The following is a 21645-nucleotide window of genomic DNA, read 5'->3' on the forward strand; positions in this document are numbered from 1 at the left end:
TTTCTATATTTCTGACATAAACGCTAAGCTCAGAACGTATATATGTACAACGAATCCTCCTTAAAAGCTCGTTTAAGTAGGCGCGTTTACTTCTGAAATAGTTTACATCACGACTACTAGGTGGCATATCTTAGCCGCGTTTTTTTGTTGGCTAAAGTGACGTAAGCAGCTGTGTTTATTTGTTCTTCAAATAAATATTTGATTTTATTAAATACAGTTTTCAATAGGTTTTCAAACAGATTGTGGAATAACATTCCCCATTCCCCATGAAATAAAATCCTCTTTTCAATCTACAGGTGAAACCAATTGAAACCGAAATTTATTCTTCGTTCAATCGTATTCCTATCTGTTTTAAGGGTCGCTCGATCGTTTTTTTTTTTGTTTTTTTTTAAGGCCAATCATTTTTACGTCCGAGTGGCTGGCTGAAGGCGAGTCGAGTACTTTAACCATCAGGCCATGTCAAACCAGAAACTACATACGTTATTCTGTTCAAACTGTCTTTCTTATGGAAATACACAAATAAATACAAATCCTGAATAACTCATTGAGTTCGTTAGATTTACATACGTTCTTGTTTTAGTCGTTTGGATGTTTTAAATGGTTCTGACTAGACCATCGTCCGTTTTGTTTAATATACGTATAAAAATATAAATCACAATGCTATTTTAGTATTTGTATTGAAATCAGCGGTTATGTTTCAACCAATCCGAGTCGTTATTTGTAATTACTTAGGACATACGTAATACTCTTTGTTAAACTAACGTATTTAAAAGTCAAGTCACACACGTAGATACCGTAATAATCACAATAATACGTTTCTGTTCCGTTTTCATTTCAACAAAAAACTCAGTAATAACGTTGCGTTGATTTTGCTGTAAGTCACGAACCACGTTACTCAAACAATAATTACCTATTTCGTTATTTATTTTGATAACATGTTAATAATTACCACGCACAGCTGTTATGTTTCAATCAGATTAAAATCGCTTCAGTAATTTTTATTTTCAACAAGAACATCGTGAACAGATTTCAGTATCACTGTCGATCACATGCATACCAGTAGTTCTACATGAGTTTGCATCTACAACAGTAGTGATGTAATAAAACACGATCTGTGCATATGAAGCGCGTTCCTAATCTATGTACCCTTATCAAAAATGCAAGAAGCAGTAATATCATTTTGCCTAGGGAACTTTTACTTCGGGAATTTTTCAGTCCAATACCTTGTTATTTTTATTAAAGTTATGTTGAAGGCATATTCAACTATATTTAACTTTCCACAATAATATCAATGAGCAGTTATTATGCCAGTTGAGTAAACATTTAACTCAAAACTCACAAATGGCTGATCGTAGAAACACTTTACGAATTAAAAATCCATCACTAGCTCTACTTCAATGTGTGTAGAGTTATTTCAAACACATATTACGTCACGAAATGTTGTGTGGTGAGTTAAACTTTCCATCAGAAGTTAGATAACATATGCTATTACAGCCATATGGTTTTAATTCGTGTAAAACATGTATATACAAAACGCTATAACTTAATGATAGCATCAAGGACTAGTTATATAAAGTTTTATATTTGTATTTATTTCAATACCATTTTGTTTGCGGAGTTACAACACTAGATTTGGGTTTCGATACCTGTTGTGGAGAGAGTATAGAAAGCCCAATGTGTAACTTTGTGCTTAATTATTAAACATTACTATTTTGTGGCACTGGTTTGATCACCCATTTATTGTCAATGTAATTAATTGTATCAAAACTATTGATTTTGGCCCGGCATGACCAGATGGTTAGGGCGCTCGATTCGTATTCTGAGGGTCGCAGGTTCGAATCCTTGTATTGTCAAATATGTTTACCTTTTCAGCAGTGGTGGAGTTATAAAGTAACGGTCAATTCAACTATTGGTTGGTAAAAGAGTAGCCCAAGAGTTGACGATGAGTGGTGATGACTAGCTGCCTTCCCTCTAGTGTTACATTACTAAATTAGGGACGGCTAGCGCGGATAGCGCTCGTGCAGCTTTGCGAGAAATTCAAAAACAAACAAACAACTAATGATTTATTGATGTTTAACTCAACTTAATGAGACTAAAATTCAAAATAATTCTTTCTTTATGAGTTCTCGTCGTCCTGAAGTCATAATGGATAATTCCTGAGGTCATAACATCCAAGCTAGTCGGAAATATTGGATCTATTCAAGAAATAAACGAACTTATAACATCAAATTGTTTTGTGTGTGTGTGTGTGTGTGTTTAAGTAAACACTCAGCGTTTCGCTTTACAACTTCTTCAGGAGAGTTTCACTGAAACATAAGCCGAAACTGAAGGTAGTTTGAAGCTTTGTACTGTGAGTTTCGGTTTGTGTTTTAGTGTAACGCTCCCGAAGACACTGTGAAGCTGTTTGTTTGTTTGTTTGTTTTTTGGAATTTCGCACAAAGCTACTCGAGGGCTATCTGTGCTAGCCGTCCCTAATTTAGCAGTGTAAGACTAGAGGGAAGGCAGCTAGTCATCACCACCCACCGCCAACTCTTGGGCTACTCTTTTACCAACGAATAGTGGGATTGACCGTCACATTATACACCCCTACGGCTGGGAGGGCGAGCATGTTTAGCGCGAAGCGGGCGCGAACCCGCGACCCTCAGATTACGAGTCGCACGCCTTACGCGCTTGGCCATGCCAAGCCCACTGTGAAGCGGAACGTTGATTTTTGTAATTAAACGAAAACAGCAGCATTGGTGTTATAAAGTCGCTTATTTCTAATGTTAAAATGTCATATATAAACAAATGTGCATTAAAGAAATTAAATAATGGATATTCCATCTATCATATGAGATCCCTACTCCAATGTTAAACTAGTCACCGATTAAAAAGAACCAGTAAAGGGTTAGGAGTTGAGTAACTGAATTCACAGTATGTTAACTCATACTGCCTTTCGCTGTCTGCAACCAATTGTGGGTGTGATAATTAATATTTAAATAAATTAAAACTAAAACACTACGACGTAAAACTTCCATCTTCCACCCTTTTATCTCGACAAGTTTCTTAAAGTATAAACTGGAAAGGTTGATTCAAGCCAAGATACCTGGAGTTGGTCATTCTACTCCAGAATACTTGATAAAATATTCGCGTTAGTTTATATAGTTAACTCAAGGTCATCCCGGTCGCGCCAAACATGCTCGCCCTCCCAGCCGTGGGGGGCGTTATAAAGTGACGGTCAATCTCACTATTCGTTGGTAAAAGAGTAGTCCAAGAGTTGGCGGTGGGTGGTGATGACTAGCTGCCTTCCCTCTAGTCTTACACTGCTAAATTAGGGACGGCTAGCACAGATAGCCCTCGAGTAGCTTTGTGCGAAATTCCAAAACAAACAAACAAACAATTAATTCAAGATGGACCTTGAGCAATTAACGCCCTCTGGCTTTTGCACAAGATAGCTTTAGTGAACGAGTGTTTATTTCTTACTGTAATTTCACATTTTTTAAATAAAAATTATTATTCCTTTTCAAATACCAATCCTTATAACCATTATTTTTCAATTCACTTTTGCACAGTTTAACATTTTCCATAAGAGAATCACTACTATTACAAACCTTTAAGGTAGTCAGTGATGTTGATAAAACCCACTTTTAGAGAAAAATATATATGTAGAAACGGCTCGTTTGGGTTGAGAAAAATTTTTACGTAGAGGAGCGAACAACGTTTCGACCCTCTTCGGTCATCGTCAGGTTCACAAAGAAAGAAAGAGGTAACTGACCGGAAGCTGACCACATGTTTGAAAGGGGTTGTGTAACTGACTTCTATATTGGAGAAACAAGTAGAAAAATGGAAACCAGATTCAAAGAACATAAAAAGTCACCTTCACACGTTTTCGAACACTGCAAGTCAAATAAACACAACATAACCATAGAAAACACTTAAATACTAAATAAAGAAACAAACATAAACAAACGCAAAATTAAAGAAGCCTTACTTATGCAACAACTCAAGCCCAAAATAAATTCAAAGGTACACCTTTATACCTATATTAAAAATAAGATAATAAATAATAATAATAAAATAAATAATATAAAATTTTATATTCAAACATCTAAGCACGCCCTCTACATTCCGACACACAGTTATACAACTCCTTTCAAACATGTGGTCAACTTCCGGTCAGTTACATCTTTCTTTCTTTGTGTACCTGACGATGACCGAAGAAGGTCGAAACGTTGTTCGTTCCTTTACGTAAAAAATTTTCTCAACCCAAAAGAGCCGTTTTTACAAATATATTAATATTTTAAGGTGGTTTATTTCTATTTTAAGATTATATCTAAATATTCAAGGTAACTGCTGGAGTTTTCAATAACCAGTTCCTGAAATATATTACATTCTAAAGCGACTTTCATACGTCCCTTCAAATTCGGGTTTGAATCCCCGTCGCATCAAGCATCCTCGCCCTTTTAGCAGTGGAGGCGTTATAATGTAACGGCCAATACCACTATTCGTTGGAAAAGAGTAACCGCAGAATTGGCAATGAGTGGTGATGACTAGCTGCCTTTCCTCTAGTCTTACACCGCAAAATTAGGGATAGCTAGCGCAGATACCTCTCGTCTAGCTTTGCGCAAAACTCCAAACCCTTCAAACTATTGTAAATCTTACGAAAAAACAAAACAAATTCATTACACATACTTATACGCACAAGATAATGCATTATAGACGTAAAGCAAAATATAATTATTAACTAATTATAACGTGGATAACACGAAAATCTAGCGGATGGATACGTTTAAATTTGATTGGTTGATCCTAACTAGACCTGAATAGCATAAAAATGGTCTTTAGAATACCTAAATGGCCTTAAGGAGAAATATTATCCAAAACTTCATCACCTGTTCTTATCACATCTTTATCTAAATTTCGAACTCCGTTATGTTTTTCACAATGAAAATAAATTATTATAATTAGTAGTTTCAATCTGCAGCTTCGTCTCAGTATATTTTTGCAATAAATCATTATAATACAACACGATCATACATTCTCAGAACGGCTGGTATGGGTACTAACACTTTGTTTTAAACCAATATAAAAGAACTCGTTTATATCTATTATAATTAATAATCTAACATCGAACTGCAACGCCCCCTATAATCTCGTACCCCTTTATATTCTCGTCCCTAAGACGGTCAGTTGCAAACTCTCTCTTTGTTAACCTGAAAATAACCTAGGAAGGTCGAAATGTTGTTCTCTCCTTATCAATAAAAGTGTTAATACCCATATGAGCCGTTCTGAGATACAATTTTATCTTAAGCGGATTTCTCGTCATCAGTTTCGTACACGTATCGACTCCATGGATACCACGCTCACGATAATTCAATAATACCATACCATTATTGTTGTTCTGAAATTATTAGATGTTACCTCAAATGTATAAATGCTCTAAGTGCCTCATTTAGAAACTTTGTTCCTAGCCAACTATACAGAAACGTGATGAATTAAAATTGTGCTGTGTGATAAAAAGTTTACATTTTTCATGTCAGGCCGTCTTTGCAATTCGTTATTTTCATTTTGAGTTCGTCACCATCACGTTCAGAACTGAACTCTTACTGAAAACTTATTTATTTGATGCAGAGAGTATAATAACGTGACACCAAGTAAGGCAACTACAATGAATGAACTTGTAGTCCAGCGGATGGATACAATGGTATTTGATTGGTTGAGTTATACAAGACAGAAGAACATGAAAAGGATTTTGAAAACAGTAAAACAATCAATGCAATTTTATTACTGCAGAGAAACATTGATAACAAAATAAGCTAGAAATGTGTCATAGTAAGATATAAATTTACAAGTTATTTCAAAAGGAAATTCTTGAAGGTTTGTTAATCCAAAGATTGATGAACTTGGAACACCATTAGAGGTACGTTTGTCTCCCATAACTCCAAGTAATACAGACATTGTTGAACAGACAACCAACAACATAAATCATAGCGTCACAACAGAACATTAGAAAACATTCCCTTATAAGAGCTCTGGGTCTAACACAACTGCAGTTAAAATAAGTTATTTCCAAAAGTCAAGTTATCACGGATGAATCTGAGCTGTCACAAAATAATTCCAAACAATAATTCTATTTTTTACACGTGGTTTGGAAAATCACGTCAAAAATGTTTCACGTCTAAGAAAGATTTGAAACTGAGGCCTATCTACACATTTTTTTTGAGCTAAACGATGATATTGACCCATCTAGTCTAATTGAAATGTCAAAGGTTATATTAAAATAAATAAATAAATCTGTCAGCTTTCTTCTCACGAATAACTTTATTTCAAAACTGTTCAAATATTTTTCAACTTATGTTCATAATCAGTAAACGTCACAAAATTATGTCGACTCTGAAACTTCGTGAAATTAAAGCTATGGAACCTTTAAAAAAGGATAACAAGATAATTATGTTGAAGGTAGTTAAAGATAACTCCGTTATAATAGTTCTGATTGTGTCATAAAGATAAACGAATTTCACATCACATTGTAAAATTTAACACCTATCAGAAAAATGAAACTCTAATGTTAAAAGAATTTGGAGTTTCTTCCAAACGATTCATTTAACTTTCCCAGATCCAGATCCAGAGACTCCAGACACTTATGGCCTTCTCAAAGCTCATAAACTTGGCTTTCATTTCAACTCATTGTCACTGCTTATCGAATCTTTAATTTCAAATTATGCATTCTACGTAGCTTGGCAATTTTCTCCGTATCCCAGCTGTGTTTTGTCATTTGTCAAAAAAGGTCAAACATTTTGACTCAGTCTTTGTTATAGCCTGTTTGGACGTGAATATTATATTCATAAACGTACCTCTTTTCGACAGAGTAAACTTTACCCTTGATTGTTGCATAGTAAAACTTCAAGCACAGTTTTGTTCAAACTTGTTATTCTGACATTTCTTTTCGAGGAATTTCAAATAATTTTTTAGAAACTTTCGCATATTACATCTTGTTTCTAATATAACACAATGATAAGCTGTTTACAATTTACCATTTTCCAGCTTCAAATTATTAGATCACAACAGTGTAGATGGGCCTCAGCATGGCTAGGAGGTTAAGCCAACTCGTAATATGAGGGTCGAAAGTTCGAATATCCGTTACACCAAACATGCTCGCCCTTTCAGCTTGGGAGCGTTATAAAATTGCGATTAATTCCACTATTCGTTGGTAAAAGAGTTGGCAGGAAGGGTGATGACAAGCTGCCTTCCCTCTAGTCTTAAACTGCTAATTTAGGGATGGCTAGCGCAGATAGCCCTCGTGTAGCTATGTGTGAAATTTAAAAGCCAATAAACAAACAATCAGCGGTGTATCCTCTGTTTCATTGCAGCTTCCATCCTGTACACAGCGGTTGTACGTGGCAAAGTGGCTCTTCCATGTGATATATCCTCCCCCTCTGCTGATGACACCGCAGCTCTGATCCTCTGGTATAAAGATGACTCAGCTCAGCCTATTTATACCTTGGACTCCCGTCGGGGTGACGTGGACCAAGCCCACCAGTCGTCCGGTCCTCAGCTGGAGAACCGAGCCTATTTTAACATGATCAACAGACCAGCTTTTCTCCAACTGGATCCAGTGAAGGAAGATGACGCCGGTGAATACAGGTGTCGAGTGGACTTCCATAAGGCCCGGACTGTCAACACTGTCATTACGTTGAAAGTGATAGGTATTTATTAATCTATTGCGTCTATCAAATAATTTAATACAATTTAAGTTCATATCTGTAAGTGTATTTATTCATATAAATTGTATACACGATCTTTCTTACTTCTGACACCTAACGAAGAAAACGAGAACATCGTCTTATATTGAACGATAAAAAAAAAAGACATCACACAAAACAGGCCAAAAAGAAAATTAAAGCATCACCCACGTAAGTGACCGAGAAATCAAACTAAAGTAAAATATGACAAGACTAAATTTAGTCTAGTAAGAGATATCCGGATAAACAAGAGTTACCCGGATGTATGAGAGAGATGGTTTGTTTGCTTTAACAAGAAAATATTTTAACTTATTTGATAAAATTATATTTTCTGGTAATTATTCTTAATCACTTTTATTATACCAGTTGCAGATTTTGTGACACACATAATTTCAGAATTTACATTAATATGAGTATATAGTATAGAATACAATATTTTTGCTCAAGTGCAACTGTATTTGAAAAAAAAAAAAAATTACCCAATCAAACAACAAGCAAAACCAAATGTTTAAAAATTATTCGCCGTCTTCTGTTAATTGGTTTTTAATTCATCGGTTGTGTAACTATTACAACACGGTTTACTGGTCTGTTAACGTCAGAGATGCAATTTGTAGAAGCGAAATCAAAAAAGCAAATTAACATTAAACGTGTATAACAAATGCATTTTCAATTTGTAAATCTAACTCATCAATTCCAGAGGTCATAGGTCATACTCACTAAATGCTTAAAGTTATGGTCATTAGAATTCTTATTAAAATCCTTGACAATTGCTTTAGTCTCTTAATGACCATAAATTGTGATTGTCTTCTGATAAGAAACGTTACTTTATCCAAATACTTCTATGTAAATTATATTTCAGCCTAATGTTTACGAACCACTGTAATTACGAAAATAAGCAAATATTGATTTCTTTGAAGGGAGGGAACAGTTGTTCTTCAGAGAGTCAATACTAATTACAAAAGAGATTGTGTTTGATACTTAAATTATATTTTAATTAAATTAATCACCATATTTCTTGTGTTACGACATACCAAATTTCAAGGGTTATACGATTCAGAATATTTCTATAATACAGAAATAGAAGGAACCTAACCTTAGTAAATGGAATTGAATTTATCTTTTAATTTGTAGGAAAATATTTAAATTATATTCATTAGAGAATACTCAATTCATCAAAGCTATAATCTTAGTCACGTACTATAAGGCACATAAGTTCAAACGAAAACCTACATAAATATCTTACGCTGGTTAAAACTAAAGATTTGAAAAGGTTTCCAAGAGACTAAAGTCGTTACAACCTGTGTTAATAAAGCAACGTTTCTAGTAAATTTTTTAAACATTTTTAACTTGAGTGAACATTTTCTTCAACAGAAATGAACAAGGAGAGTTAATCAGCTGGTTATACAAAGTTCTAAGTAAATGTAAGACTGATATTCATACATAACAACAACTGTCATGTCTTTACATGAACTACTGTTTTACACTTTACATTGTTGACTGATATCAAATCTTACTACAATTATCATGTCTTTACATGAACTACTGTTCTACACTTTACATTGTTGACTATGATATAAAATATTACTACAATTATCATGTCTTTACATGAACTACTGTTTTACACTTTACGTTGTTGACTGATATTAACTCCTACTACAATTATCATGTCTTTACATGAACTACTGTTTTACACTTTACATTGTTGACTATGATATTAAATATTACTACAATTATCATGTCTTTACATGAACTACTGTTTTACACTTTACATTGTTGACTGTGATATTAAATCTTACTACAATTATCATGTCTTCACATGAACTACTGTTTTACACTTTACATTGTTGACTGTGATATTAAATCTTACTAAAATTATCATGTCTTTACATGAACTATTGTTTTATACTTTACATTGTTGACTATGATATTAAATATCACTACAATTATAATGTATTAACATGAACTACTGTTTTACACTTTACATTGTTGACTGTGATACTAAATATTACTACATTTATCATGTCTTTACATGAACTATTGTTTTATACTTTACATTGTTGACTATGATATTAAATATCACTACAATTATAATGTATTAACATGAACTACTGTTTTACACTTTACATTGTTGACTGTGATATTAAATATTACTACAATTATCATGTCTTTACATGAACTACTGTTTTACACTTTACATTGTTGACTATGATATTAAATATTACTACAATTATCATGTCTTTACATGAACTACTGTTTTACACTTTACATTGTTGACTATGATATTAAATATCACTACATTTATCATGTCTTTACATGAACAACTGTTTTACACTTTACATTGTTGACTGTGATATTAAATATTACTACAATTATCATGTCTTTACATGAACTACTGTTTTACACTTTACATTGTTGACCATGATATTAAATATTACTACAATTATCATGTCTTTACATGAACTACTGTTCTACACTTTACATTGTTGACTGATATTAACTCTTACTACAATTATCATGTCTTTACATGAACTACTGTTTTACACTTTACCTTGTTGACTGTGATATTAAATATTACTACAATTATCATGTCTTTACATGAACTACTGTTTTATATTTTACATTGTTGACTATGATATTAAATATTACTACAATTATCATGTCTTTCCATGAACTACTGTTTTACACTTTACATTGTTGACTGTGATATTAAATCTTACTAAAATTATCATGTCTTTACATGAACTATTGTTTTATACTTTACATTGTTGACTATGATATTAAATATCACTACAATTATAATGTATTAACATGAACTACTGTTTTACACTTTACATTGTTGACTGTGATATTAAATATTACTACAATTATCATGTCTTTACATGAACTACTGTTTTACACTTTACATTGTTGACTATGATATTAAATATTACTACAATTATCATGTCTTTACATGAACTACTGTTTTACACTTTACATTGTTGACTATGATATTAAATATCACTACATTTATCATGTCTTTACATGAACAACTGTTTTACACTTTACATTGTTGACTGTGATATTAAATATTGCTACAATTATCATGTCTTTACATGAACTACTGTTTTACACTATACATTGTTGACCATGATATTAAATATTACTACAATTATCATGTCTTTACATGAACTACTGCTCTACACTTTACATTGTTGACTGATATTAACTCTTACTACAATTATCATGTCTTTACATGAACTACTGTTTTACACTTTACATTGTTGACTATGATATTAAATATTACTACAATTATCATGTCTTTACATGAACAACGGTTTTACACTTTACATTGTTGACTATGATATTAAATATTACTACAATTATCATGTCTTTACATGAACTACTGTTTTATACTTTACATTGTTGACTATGATATTAAATATTAATACAATTATCATGTCTTTGCATTCTTCTGCTGAGTTTATTGGTTTCTGTAAAATAATTCACATTGTTTGTGGCATCTGAAGCCATGTCTTCATTTCATTCGTTTAAATAAAACTTTTCACCATCACAGTTCCTCCCAGAGAACCACTTATCGTGGATGAAAACGGACAACAACTAAAGGGTCTGGTTGGACCATTCAACGAAGGACAATCTTTGACGTTGACGTGTAGTGTCACTGGGGGTAAGTTGATTTCAATTGGATGACTTTAGTGAAAAAAGCGAGTGTCATGGTTTGTACTCGAGGAAGGTATATATACTTTCATCTTATCGAAGTAGGCCATGTCTCTCTATAAGATTCAATCAATCTTCTAGTGTATGTGTATGCGTGTGTGTGCAGTAAAATTTACAAATTTTCAATTGTCAGTTATAAGAGCAGTTAGAATAGTTTTATCCACTTGCCTCGATCTTCAGTCACCAATAAATGTCTTCTGCCTCTTTGAATTGAGTTTTCCCTTTATAATATTCAACTTTATCGTTAGAATATTAGTTACTGTAAGTATTATATATTCACTGTTAATTAATATGTAAGCGTATGATTATAAAATTACATCATGTGATCGTTCGACAACTGAAAAGCTGTTTTTCGCTTCTATTGTTAAAGTACCTAAAACTGAGTTAGCGCGTTTATATCTGTTTTGAATACAAATTGGCTTTCAGGGTTACATTATTATATAATTGTGTGTTGAAGAGGATGGAACACATTGTATAATATAGAAAGCTTTGCTTCTGTCTCCTTCAACATCATGAAAGACACTCACTGCTAAACAGAAAACCGGCTCTGCGACGTTGTAATTTTGACTTTTATTTAACTTAATACCATACGTAGGCCTAACCTAACTGAGGATATTTATAACATATTACATTCTAAACAACGAAATAAATTAAATCATGTTTGTCTTGTATTAGAACAAATATCTAAATTCGAGACCCAAATGTTGGAGTAGTCATTATTCAACCCGTGCTTGGGTAAACGTTAATTTAGTTATATTTGCCCGTTTTTCCTTTTTATGTCTCTATAGAGAGATATGCTGTTCACTATTATTTCTCTTTTTTCAAAATACGTTTTCTGTTCAATAGGATATAATTCACCACCACATTCAAACATGGTCGTTGCCTGCATCCGTTTTTGAAATGCTACTTTTAAAGTTGACAAATCAAATTTACAATTTTCGGATCAATATATATATATATATATCATAGATATAAAAAAATAAACAAATGAGTTATTCCTTTGAAACGTCTAGCCTTTCTTTGTAGCAACTGTTATCCATACAATCTTTCAAAAATCTTTTACGTCACGAAATGTATTTGTCATGCGTTATAAAACAGTTTATTTTTCTACTCAGGCCCGGCATGGCCAAGCTTGTTAAGGCATTTCACTCGTCATCCGAGGGTCGCTGGTTTGAATCCCGGTGGCACCAAAGATGCTCGCCCTTTCAACCGTGGGGGTATTATAACGTTATAGTCAATCACACTATTCGTTGGTAAAAGAGTAGCCCAAGAGTTGGCGGTGGGTGGTGATGACTAGCTGCCTTCCCTCTAATCTTACAGTGCTAAATTAGGGACGGCTAGCACAGACAGCCCTCGAGTAGCTTTGCGCGAAATTCAAAAACAAACAAACAAACCCTCTAGTCTTACACTGCTAAATTAGGAACGCCTAGCGTAGATAGCCCTCGAGTAGCTTTGCGCGAAATTCAAACAAACAAACAAAATTTTTCTACTGTACACTTTAGTTGTAATTTTTACTATATTATTTAAAGATCAATTAATTAATTCATCAAAAGTCTTACTTACTCAAGAACGAAAATTCTTTTACTATAATGAATATTTTTCATCAGACGACCATCATCTAAATAAGTCACACCAAAACATTTGAATATACATTGGCTAATTTATCTTACTATAAATAGTTTTACGTAATTAACTAGGTTTATTTCTCACTAATCACTTCATTCTTTCATAAATTAAACTTATTAGTGAATTGTTTTCCAAGGTTAAGGGACGGTAGTGACCTATACTTAAGCGTGCTGAATTATAAATTGGACCTTCTTCGGTTACGGTCGAGTTACCACAAAACTCTCAAAGCACTTCAAGTCCCGAAGTACATAACAAAAATTACGGTTGAATTAAACTGTTCCATTGTAGTAGTTGGAGTTTTGTGCTGTTTATTAGATAGCTACCTTCTCATTTCAAGATTAGAGGCTAATGTATACGATCCTCAAAGTATCCCTCACGAATATCACAGGCCCGTCACGGCCAAGCGGTTAGGATGCATCTAAGGGTCGAGGGTTTGAATTCCCGGCACGACAAACATGCTCGCCCTTTCAGTCGTAGGAGCTTTAAAATGTGACAGGCAATCTCACTGTACGTTGGGAAAGAGTAGCTCAAGAGTTGGCGGTGAGTGTTCATGACTAGCTGCTCTCTCTCTAATCCTACTTTGCTACTTTAGAAAGGGTTAGCGCAGATAGTCGTCGTGTTGCTTTGCGCGAAATTAAAAATAGAACAAACAATGACAAAATAATTTCATTCAAAAAGTTTAAGAGAACCTTGGGTTAGTCTTAGTAATTCTGAGATCCGATAACTCAAGAAACGAAATATTTAGTTTGAGGAAAATCAATACAACTTAAAGTAATAAGTAAAGTCTATTTGTGATTGGTCAGCTGATAGCACGTGGCTTTTGAAATACGTATTCAAGTAAAAATAACATTAACTACAAACCAGAAGTGTGAAAAAAGACCCAATAAAGGCTGCTCTCCACAACAACAGTAAACTCAGAATATTTTTTATTCTTTAGTTACACAGTGCTGTAGTGTGTAATCCAGTTCTTTTTCTGGTTTTTATTTTCTATATTTTCTTTGTAAACTAAGAGTCAAAAATTCTGCTCTTTCAGCTTACGTTTTTTCCTTTTCTCTTTACTTAGTTTTGCCTCTAAAACTAAGAAATGAAGAGAAAGTTTGATATATTCATTACAAGTCGGAGGAGGTTCAACCATTATTGGGGAATTTACGTTAGAAATATTAATCCTAGATACATTAAAGTTTGTCTGACAAAAGAATGTACTCATTGGATATAAAACATTGTTTAAAGAAGTTACGTTTTATTTCATACCTGGTATTTATACATTCTTCGTGTAACACCAACACATCTTCCAGCCAGGTTTGCTGTAACCATTTCTAGAAACCTGGTTATTCATAATAAATAAACGTTTAATGAAAAGCAAGAATAATCTATGTTAAAAGGTTTAGGACACTAGCAAAACTGTTGAGAAAGAAATTTGCCATGATATGTAACAAAATAGTTATCGTTTTCTCCACAACTTTGAAGAATAAAAGAGCGGGAAGGAACCCATATAGTGTTTCGTGACCCATCCCACAGAAATACATCACAATACGTTTTATTTTGTTTCGTGACCCATCCCACAGAAATACATCACAATACGTTCTATCCTGTTTCGTGACCCATCCCACAGAAATACATCACAATACGTTCTATCCTGTTTCGTGACCCATCCCACAGAAATACATCACAATACGTTCTATCCTGTTTCGTGACTTATCCCACAGAAATACATCACAATCCGTTCTATCTTGTTTCGTGACTCATCCCACAGAAATACATCACAATACGTTCTATCCTGTTTCGTGACCCATCCCACAGAAATACATCACAATACGTTTTATTTTGTTTCGTGACCCATCCTACAGAAATACATCACAATACGTTCTATCCTGTTTCGTGACCCATCCCACAGAAATACATCACAATACGTTCTATCCTGTTTCGTGACCCATCCCACAGAAATACATCACAATACGTTCTATCCTGTTTCGTGACCCATCCCACAGAAATACATCACAATACGTTCTATCCTGTTTCGTGACCCATCCCACAGAAATACATCACAATACGTTCTATCCTGTTTCGTGACCCATCCCACAGAAATACATCACAATACGTTCTATCCTGTTTCGTGACTTATCCCACAGAAATACATCACAATCCGTTCTATCTTGTTTCGTGACCCATCCCACAGAAATACATCACAATACGTTCTATCCTGTTTCGTGACCCATCCCACAGAAATACATCACAATACGTTCTATCCTGTTTCGTGACCCATCTCACAGAAATACATCACAATACGTTCTATCCTGTTTCGTGACCCATCCCACAGAAATACATCACAATACGTTCTATCCTGTTTCGTGACTTATCCCACAGAAATACATCACAATCCGTTCTATCTTGTTTCGTGACCTATCCCACAGAAATACATCACAATACGTTCTATCCTGTTTCGTGACCCATCCCACAGAAATACATCACAATACGTTCTATCCTGTTTCGTGACCCATCTCACAGAAATACATCACAATACGTTCTATCCTGTTTCGTGACCCATCCCACAGAAATACATCACAATACGTTATATTTAAAACTGTACCAGTACTATAATTTTTGTTGCGTTTATATATATTTCTTTAAAAAAAGTAATAAATGAACTCTAGTACAACCAGCAGAGTAGCTCCAAAATATTGTAAAAATATGTATGTATTATAAAAAAAAACATGGTTTGTTTCAATATGAGTAACATTCACAAAGCTGAGGTAAAGAATCGCATTTCAAGTTGGAATGCATAACACGAAATAATGTTGCAGAATTGTGCGTGCGACTTACAGAGAAATACATATACGAATGCCATACAAATAAAACGATTTTATTTTTAATTTTGCGCAAAGATACTCGAGAGATATCTGCGCTAGCCGTTCCTAATTTAGCAGTATAAGACTAGAGGGAAGGCAGCTAGTCATCACCACCCACCGCCAACTCTTGGGCTACTCTTTTACCAACGAATAGTGGGATTGACTATAACGTTATAATGCCCCCACGGTTGAAAGGGTGAGCATGTTTGATATGACTGGGATTCAAACACGCGACCCTCAGATTGCGGGTCGAACGCCTTAACTCCCTTGGCCTTGCCGGGCTGTCAAAGTAAACGAAGGTAGAATATAAGTAATAGTAACAAACATGTTCATGCCTCATTACTTTCAATGATGAAAGAACCCAAGCATTCTGAAAATGTTTAGAATAGAACCACTTTAGTTTTAAACTTGGAAATTGTTTTTAAACTTTTTCTAATTTAAGAGCAAACATTATTTCTTCTATCAAGTAAAAAGTGTCTCATTCTGAAACCATTCAAAGTGTTTGTTGTAATAGCGAAGCTACATTGGGCCATTTGCTGCGTCCACTGGGAAGAGGACGAGGAATCGAACCCCTAATTTTCCACTGTAAATACGAAGGCTTGCCGCTGTCCCACCAAGGGACATTCTTTAAGTTAATTGAATTTCTGGAATCAAATATTGTTATGTCTCTCTCTCTTTAGCGAATTTTCAATAACTATTATGTCAAACTACGAGAAATCCAAACTAAATGTTCTGTCAAATTATTATACGAGGTCTGTTCAAAAAATACGCGGACCGTTTGAATTGCGCGGCTCCAGTTGGTTCCAGTGGAATCCGCTTGGTGTTGCTAGGTTCGCACAGATCAGCTGATTACGACGCCATTTCCCGATTGCAGATATCTTCATTTTTGTATTAGCTACGCGCTTTTAAGTGAAGTGCAATTTTTTCGTTTGGCGGATTTCAGAATGAATGACTTGAAGTAGCAACGACTTGCTGTGAAATTTTGTGTTAAACTTGAAAAATCTGCGACTGAAACTTTTGCTATGCTTAACACGGCTTACGGTGATGTTGCTATGAAGCGTACGGCATGTTTCAAGTGGCATGAACGTTTTAAGGGTGGTCGACAGTCCATTGAAGATGATGAGCGTCCTGGACGTCCTTCCACGTCAACTGACGACCCACACGTCGACAAAATCAACACCCTGGTGCGGGCAAATCGACGTCTGACTGTTAGGGAGCTTGCTGAAGAGTGTGGGATATCAGTTGGATCTTGTTACGAGATTTTGACCGAAAAATTGAAGATGCACCGCGTTGCTGCGAAATTTGTGCCTCAGAACTCGTGCGTTTTTGACCAAACACTCGAGCACGGTTCTTCCCCACCCCCATACTCACCTGATCTTGCTCCTTGCGATGTTTTCTTGTTCCCCAAACTCAAAAGACCCTTGAAAGGAAAAAGATTTGAGACGATTCCGAGATTAAGGCAAATGCGACAAAGGAGCTGGAGGACATTACAAAGAAGCGTACCAGGACTGTTTCAACAAGTGGAAACACCGTTGGGATAAGTGTGTGCGTTGGGGAGGAGAGTACTTTGAAGGGGTCCCAGACCTGTAACTTCTAAATAAAGTACATTTTGTTTTATGACGTCAGTCCGCGTATTTTTCGAACAGCCCCCGTATCTACTCCAACGGTACCTCTATAATGTATGCTTGTATTTTCAGGACAGATAGAAACTCAGTGTTATGATAATACATCAAGTAAAGAAAAACTCTTGTAAATATAGGGATAGTTAGTATCAATCCTTGAAATACAAAGCATGGTACGGATGGCATCTACATTAGTCCTACATAATAGTACAGGCAAATAGTGTATTATAATGTTAACAAAGATATGATAAATTAAACTCGACTAATTTGAATATATATATTTATATTGATATATGTTAATTCTTGCTTAAGATGGAAGACCCTTGGTGTGTGCTTGACAACAGTTTAAATAATACAATGCTTCAATAGACATAAAAATTGTATTTATAAATACAATAAGGCTCACACTGTAATATTATGTATTGTTGGCTCGTTGTTCTTGTTTCATACTGTACTTCAGCCTTTTATAGTAGCATCAGATATCTGTAAGAAAACAAACTTTAAGGGGTGACGTCAACATCTTTTACACTGGAATTATGCATGATTTTTTAAACAATTTCTACCACTTATTAAAACAGGTGCTCAATCCGAAACTATATCACTTCAGTGACATGTGTGTGTTTTCTTATAAGAAAGCCACATTTGGCTATCTGCTGAGCCCCTCGAGGAGAATCAAACCCCTGATTTTAGGGTTGGAAATCTGAAGACATACTGCTGTACTAGCGGGAGGCCTTCAGTGAAATAGGTCAACATTATTATTTTAGTTTTCAATTATCATGTAAGAAAGGAAGAGAAACCAGCTATTCATACTTTCTGATATTTACAAACATTCTCAGAACATGTGACTCAGTCATTACAAATGTATTGTTATAGAATGAGACACTATATATATGTTGTAAAGTCATGCTACTATATTATGGAGATATATAAAATACATTTCGGTTAACACCCCCGGCCATCTCTACATAACACTGCACAACAAAGTGTTTGCTTCTTGAACACTGTTAGGTGTTCCTTATATGTGTTTGGCTGCTGATCACGAAAATCACATCCAAATTTGCCCATCACGTATCGTTTCATCGAGATCTTTAGTTTTGTCATGTTTTTTCTTATATTTGTGTTCAAAATTTTTCGTTTCTGTAAGAGACCTATGAACAATGTTTTGTGCAGTCTGGGCATGTCCAAGCATGATATCAGGCCAGGTTGAAAGCTGTTCTGTGGAAGTATGCAGCCCGGGCATGCCTGGGTAGGACGGAGCCAGCTTGACACTGTCTCAGCAGGCTATAAAAGTGGCTTGTATACACAGATGCTGCTCATTGGATTAATATAGACCTTATAGTGTGTACGTATTGTTTCAGAATATAGCATTGCCTCAGAAGCACTGTAACAAGTAAGTTAGATGTTATAGACGTTTTACAGGACGATTGGTGTCGGTCAGTATGTCTCGTCAATGTCTTAACAGCCGCAATACATTCTGCTACATTTGTGACGAGTATACGCTAGTTCATCAGATACACTTAATGGCTGCTCTTGTGAAGAAAGCATATCATCTATACTTCGGCTGTAAAATTGGTGATCAAGACAAGGAATGGGCGCCTCACATTTGTTGTGCGACATGTGCTGTCTGTCTGAGAGCTTGGCTCAGAGGCACTCGAAAGACAATGCCATTTGCTATCCCGATGATATGGCGAGAACAGAAAGACCATATGACGGACTGTTACTTCTGTTTGACTACTGTGTCTGGTTTCTCTGCTATAAACAAGAAGTCAATTTAATACCCTAATCTGCCTTCAGCAATGAGACCCGTGCCACATGACGACAGTCTTCCAATTCCGAAACCATCAGAGGAATGGACATTAGACGAACCAGATGAAGAAACTGCAATGCAGGGAACTGGCAGTGACATCGATCCAGATTTTGAACCGTGCTCCTCAGGCGATCCATATCTCATAACACAGTCAGAATTGAACGATCTGGTCAAAGATTTGGGTCTGTCAAAAGCAAAAGCCGAATTGCTGGGTTCGAGATTGCAGGAATGGTGTTTGCTGTCACCAGGTACGAAAATTTCTGTTTTTCGAAGCTGCCAAGATGATATAACCAAATTCTTTGCACAAGTTGACAGTCTATGTTTCCGTGTTGACGTTGAAGGATTGTTCTCTGCTTTGGGTTGTGACCATGACCCGCAAGAGTGGTGTCTCTTTATTGATTCATCAATGTTAAGCCTCAAAGCTGTTCTGTTACACAATGACAACGTTCACCCTTCAATGCCTGTTGGCTATGCAGCACACATTAACGAAACCTACAAGAACATGGAGATGTTGCTGAAGCACATCCAGTGCAGCAAGTAGAACTAGAATATATGTGGAGATATGAAAGTCGTTGCTCTGTTTCTGGGACTGCAGCTCGACTATACAAAGTACTGTTGTTTCATCTGTGAATGGGACAGTCGTGCCAAAGAGTCACATTACTCTAGACATAGCTGGCCACTCCGTAAAAAGTTAGTTCCAGGACAGAAAAATGTGGCGCATGAACCGCTTGTCGATCCGGCAAAGATTGTTTTGCCTCCTCTTCACATAAAATTGGGACTTATGAAGAATTTCATGAAAGCAAAGAACAAAAAAGGCGAAGGTTTTCGTTATTTAAGACAGATGTTCCCAAGAATAACTGAGGCCAAGATCAAAGAGGGCATTTTTGTTGGCCCTCAGATCAGACATGTTATGACTGACAAGCGATGTGAAGATCTGTTAGTTGGAAAAGATTGTCTGGAAAGCCTTCAAAGACGTTGTTGACAACTAAAACTATATTTGTGCATACCCACCAGGTACCTGTCACAATCAGCAAAAACCTTTCAGGAAGCAAAACGTTTTAAAAAAAATTGTTCTGCAGTGTAATTAGTGCTGCTTCCTTCCTGATAATATGTAAAATTTGGGGCGGAAGCAGATTGGTGTGGGTTAGTAACTGTTTAACGACAGTTCAGATTTAATCGTTCGTAAAAATATTCAAAACTTATTTATTCAACAGATATATTTATATTATAATATTAATTTTTTCAACTAATTAACCTGATATTATCAGCTGCAACAACTACAAAGTTTGAATTTCTAGTAGAGCTGCGTGAAGGTTATCCTCGCTATCTGTTTCTGATTTAGAACTGACAGATTAGAGGAGTTGGAACCAGTCAACACCACCAACCATCAACTCTTGAACTACAATTTTACCAACAAATTATATATTTCACTACTAACGTTACAAAAGCGAGCGTGTTTGGTGACATAGATTCAAACCTACGATTCTCAAATTGCGAATCGACTGTTTTTTTCCACTACGCCACCAGGAGTTGTATTCACAGCTTTTCTGCAAATCAACGCAATGGTTATTTTGAATAATTTTGTCTCTAATTTTAAGCTGATAGATAGACTATAGAGAAGGTAGCTAGCCAATATCACCCACCGCAAACTTTTGGGCATCTCTGGTCTCACCGAGTACCAAGAATACAGCATATTACTTCGGACATGCAGGGGCCTGGCATGGCCAAGCGCGTAAGGCGTGCTACTCGTAATCCGAGGGTCGCGGGTTCGCGCCCGCGTCGCGCTAAACATGCTCGCCCTCCCAGCCGTGGGGGCGTATAATGTGACGGTCAATCCCACTATTCGTTGGTAAAAAGAGTAGCCCAAGAGTTGGCGGTGGGTGGTGATGACTAGCTGCCTTCCCTCTAGTCTTACACTGCTAAATTAGGGACGGCTATCACAGATAGCCCTCGAGTAGCTTTGTGCGAAATTCCAAAACAAACAACCGGACATGTAGGGGTCCGAAAGTTCGGTGTGCGTTTCTAGGGCAATGGCAAATGAACAATTAATCTACACATTCATAGTTTGAAAGAAACAACCTATTGGGTCAAGACTGGCTTTTTTTGTTAAAGAAATGAATTGCTCACAATATATGTCTGTAAGTCCGAAATATGTAGTAATTGTAATGAATGCCACTTCTGTTTTTATTAATTTGTACGTCTATTTCAAGCATTAATGTTAAAAATACAAAGAAATCAGTGACTTAGTAAAGGAAGTAGCGTTAAAAATATAATAGGCCTAATATAATGACTTGTTATAATATTCATTA

The 21645-nt window shown here is 35.4% G+C and overlaps 1 protein-coding gene across 4 annotated transcripts in view; it reads left to right on the forward strand.

The window, feature by feature from the left end:
• Positions 1–21645, forward strand: part of LOC143231678 (cell adhesion molecule DSCAML1-like) — a 305444-nt gene that overhangs the window by 257492 nt on the left and 26307 nt on the right. For all 4 annotated transcript variants that reach the window (XM_076466263.1, XM_076466260.1, XM_076466261.1 and 1 more), the window contains exons 2-3: positions 7350–7685; positions 11275–11385. In XM_076466263.1, the coding sequence (XP_076322378.1) occupies positions 7350–7685; positions 11275–11385 (447 nt within the window). The remainder of the gene's footprint in view (positions 1–7349; positions 7686–11274; positions 11386–21645) is intronic.

Source organism: Tachypleus tridentatus, chromosome 11 (genome assembly GCF_004210375.1).
Source record: "Tachypleus tridentatus isolate NWPU-2018 chromosome 11, ASM421037v1, whole genome shotgun sequence".
NCBI lineage: Eukaryota > Metazoa > Arthropoda > Merostomata > Xiphosura > Limulidae > Tachypleus > Tachypleus tridentatus.